The sequence below is a fragment of the Tupaia chinensis genome, unplaced genomic scaffold (genome assembly GCF_000334495.1).
Source record: "Tupaia chinensis unplaced genomic scaffold, TupChi_1.0 Scaffold143836_2, whole genome shotgun sequence".
In the NCBI taxonomy this organism is placed as follows: domain Eukaryota; kingdom Metazoa; phylum Chordata; class Mammalia; order Scandentia; family Tupaiidae; genus Tupaia; species Tupaia belangeri.
Genome location: NW_006203687.1, coordinates 511,238 through 515,290, shown reverse-complemented (window position 1 = coordinate 515,290; position 4,053 = coordinate 511,238). Strand labels below are relative to the sequence as shown.

At 52.7% G+C, this 4,053-nt stretch overlaps 1 protein-coding gene across 1 annotated transcript in view; it reads left to right on the top strand.

The window, feature by feature from the left end:
- TRIO (trio Rho guanine nucleotide exchange factor) overlaps window positions 1–4,053 on the top strand; it is a 298,566-nt gene that overhangs the window by 149,580 nt on the left and 144,933 nt on the right. The window contains exon 13 of the mRNA XM_027767024.1: window positions 646–820. Within this exon, the coding sequence (XP_027622825.1) occupies window positions 646–820 (175 nt within the window). The remainder of the gene's footprint in view (window positions 1–645; window positions 821–4,053) is intronic.

The following is a 4,053-nucleotide window of genomic DNA, read 5'->3' as shown; positions in this document are numbered from 1 at the left end:
GACCCGGCACCATATCCCCGTGGGGCAGGCCCATATGTGGCAGGATAGCCTGGGCCAACCCTGGGCTACTGGTGCAGGGGCCAGAGTCAGAGCTAGTTTTGTGTCCTGAGGGAGCAAATTCCTTTTCCTGGGTCATGAGCCCATGCACATCCCTCAGGCCCCCACTGTGTCGCTCAGTGGACAGTTTACCGAGTCGTGGACAATAACCTGGCATCCCATTCACCTTGCTCAAACAGGCAGAAGTCATTTCATCAGGGTGTGACTGATGTGTTAACGGTTAACCTCTCGTCACCTATATGACTCTTTCACTCCTAAATAGATACCATCTATTCTCTCTGCTAAAGGAGAAAAGGGACTAAAAATAAAGCTCTGCAAAGTAATTTTCTGTAATTATTAGAGTTCTTGTAAGAGTGACAGAGTGACTTCCAGAACATGCCAAAGCAGCTCTTCAGCATGCATGTGTCAGCGCACACTGGAGGAGGGAGATTCTGCAGGAGGGCCGCGTGCTCCATTCTCTGCTGGCAGCTCAGCTTCCTGCCAGCCTCTTCCCCCCGCGGCGTGGAGGGGCCTTATCTGGGGTCTGACCGTGTGAGACTTTCTCATCTGATTCCTGTTTGTCCTGTTGCCCTCTGTGACCCGTCACAGGGACTCGGCCATCTCCAGTAACAAGGCCCCCCACAACAGCTCCATCACGCACATCGAGACGGTGCTGCAGCAGCTGGACGAGGCGCAGTCGCAGATGGAGGAGCTGTTCCAGGAGCGCAAGGTCAAGCTGGAGCTCTTCCTGCAACTGCGCATCTTCGAGCGGGACGCCATTGACGTGAGTGTCCCTGCAGCCCTCTGCCCCCTGTCCCTCTGCCCCTTGCAGCTCCTTGTCTTCTCCCACTGTCCCACCTCTGCATGAGGGTGGGTAGAGGAAGGATGAAGGGCCCGGGGCATCGAGGCTGCCTGAGGTCATCCGTGGGAGGCTGGGGAGCACCCGCTGCGGGTGCTGGTGGGGACAGAGGAGAGCAGGGAGCCAGCTGGAGCCGCAGGGCAGGAGAACAAAACAGCGGGCAGTGCTCCAGAGAGCCAGTACCAGGGCACTCCCGAACGTGCATGGGCAATGAATTAAAGGACGAGTTGAGTACCAGAAGGCCATGTGTGGTCTTGTCATAAAGCATGTTTCCTGTGGACTTTTTGAGACCCCTCTTCCTGGTGTCTTGAACCTTGGGCGGGTCCCCACATGCGCTCACCGGTCCTGCTCAGCACGCACCTGTCCTACACGTGCCCTCTCTCCCCCACTTTCTTCCTTCTCTTTGGTCCCCTCCTCCTGCCCACTTTTCCTCCCTCCATTTCCTCCCTTTTCTTTCTCTCTTTCTCCCTCCTGTTCTCCCTCGGAGCAGAATAATCAGCCTGCGGGGATGCGCCCGAGGCAGTAGGAAGCCAGATTGCCCGCACAGAGTGGTCTCAGATTATTGGTCATCTGACCTAAAAGTGGGCTCTGGCAGCTCATGCGTGAACAGCAGAAAGCAGCGCAGGTTCCACTTGCCTTTCCTGAGATCTGAGAGGGTGTTCTGACTCCCCTGCTGGGTGACATCTTTGCAGACAGACAGTGGGAGGTGTGCCCAGCTGAGTCACCCGCGAGTGCCGGCAGGAAGCGCGCCCTCAGCCTGGGCAAGGCCGGCTCTGATGCCCGGCAGCGTCCTCACTGGCATGTGGCTAGCCGAAGGTGCCCACTGAGCCATGCATGTGGCTCCCATGATGCCAGCAGGACTCTGCCGAGAGCGCCCTCCCCATATCCGTGACTCATCCTGGGTCTAGAACTCGTCCTCAGCCTCAGCCCCTGAGGTGCCACTGGACACTGGGGTGGCAGGGCTGTACGTCACTTACCTGTTCCCAGCCAGCCTGTCTCTAGGCCCTGCCCTGAATGGAGGTGTGGGGATGCAGTGTGGGGGCCAGGCCAGCCCCAGCCCCGACCCCCGTGCTGGCCTCTCCTGTGCGTTCTGTGATCATTTACCTCGACTTCCTGAACCGTCCATGGAAGAAAGACCTTCCTGGCTCCCTCAGTGATATGATTAGTTAATAATAAGAAGGGAGTGGGAACCAGCAGTTAGCGTAATGGCTATGTCGCTGAACTCCCACGTAGTTGACCACGGTTTGCGTCCCGGACTCGGTGGCTTAAAACTCACACCGGGCGCGTGTGTGTGCGTGCCCAAGATCCCGAGAGGAGAATGAAGGAGAAGGGATTGTGGCGTGACCATCCCCCCGAGGGGTGATTTCTCGCTTTCTGTCTCTATGTCTCTGTCTGTCTGGCGAGCACATGCGCCCTATAGCAAAAACCTCTCCAAAAAAAAAAAAATCAAAAAAAAAAAAAAAAAGAAGAAGAAGAAGGGAGTTAGGCCTACACCGGGGAAAACCCACCCCAGTCTCGACCCTCAGAACCACATGGAGCTCAGCAGGGAGAGGGTGCAGGGTGTGACCGGCCAGGACGGCAGTGGCCCAGGCCTGCCTTCAGGTGTGAGGTACCGGCATAGAAGACCCAGCAGGCCATGTGCCCTCTGGCCTTGGGGGCTGGCTTGTGTAAAACTCAGCTGCTTTTTGAATGTCTCCGTTAAGGAACGCAGGGCAGTCAAAACCCTTCTTTATTGACATTTTCCTTCTAGATGATCATTTGGGGGAAAAGACACTTGGCTTAATTTGTATGGATGCAAATTAGAAGGGATTAAAAAAAAAAACTACTTCTATTAGGTTGTCAGGAAAGTCATGACATATTTTTCTGTTTTTCAATGCAAAAATTGTGCCATGACTTCCCCGACAGCCCAATATTTTCATTGAACCTGATTAATTGTGCCATGCTTCCCCGACAACCCAATATTTCCATTGAACCTGATTTCGGAATAAAAACAGACACTTTCCCCACACTGAAGCCAGAGAGTTGTAAGTGCTCTCAGTAAAGTGCCAGACCCTGTGAGCGTGTGTCTGGGCCGAGGAATCTAACCCGGGCCCCCTCTTCTCAGGCCGGTGTCAGATGCAGCAGACCCACAGGCACAGGTTTAAGTCACTCGGTTCCACGTTAGTCCTGAAACGTGAGACTGAGCAGCTCAGGCTTTGCCTGGGGTGTCCTCTCTTCTCTGAAAGCAGCCCAGAGAAGCCTGGTGTTGTTTATGGTAGAAATTCATCATCACTTGATGAATTTCTTAAAGTCCCCGTTGGAGTAACACCCCCATCTCTCAAAAAGGGGTCTGGGTTTTCTGTGGCTTTATAGCATCCTCTTTAGAATATTGGTATTTCATCCTGCCAACGCTTGAAATGAACACCTGCCCTATCGATCAAAAAAACAGCAAAACCATTAGCACAGCATCCTGTGGCGGTCTAGTTATGAAATAAGTCACAATTTTTCTACAAATTCTGTGATACAGTTTTAAAAATGACTTCAGGGTTACTTCTGCCAAGAGTCAGTGTTCCCAAACTGACCTCTGCTTTGTTGAGTCTGGTGATGGCCGTGTTGTGACACCAGACGTGGGGCAGGGTGTTCCCGGCACCCTCCAGCTCTCTCTGCTCTGCCAGTGTGGGGAAGGCCTGCAGGGTCAGACGTCGCTCTGCTATCACCCTGGACTTGAGTCTGAGCCTGGTGCTGTCCCCACAGGCATCACCACCAGCTCTGTAGCTCCCACCACACCAAAATCGCTCCCTCAGAGTCTCAACGTAAGTTTAGGAAAGAAAATTCCCCTTAGAGTAGAGAGAAAGGTTAAAGTTGTCATTTTTTTTTTCTTTTTAAACATCTTTTTCCTTGGTTATATCATGCTTTATTCTAATTTGGCACTATTTAAATGATAAAAGTAAGGAGGACAATGAAATAAACTAGTGTAACATGCATGTATACAACTCCTCCCCCCCCAAAAAAAAAAGGGAAGAAAAAATTGGGAAGATCCATGCATTGAAGGCTTAGGGGACCTGTCAGTCATTTCCCATCCCCACCTGAACTTCTGCGTAAATGCCCGCATCCTCACATTTCTTACTAATCTCAGTCGTGTTCATGTAGGTGGCGTGAACTAGGACCCTTGGACATGC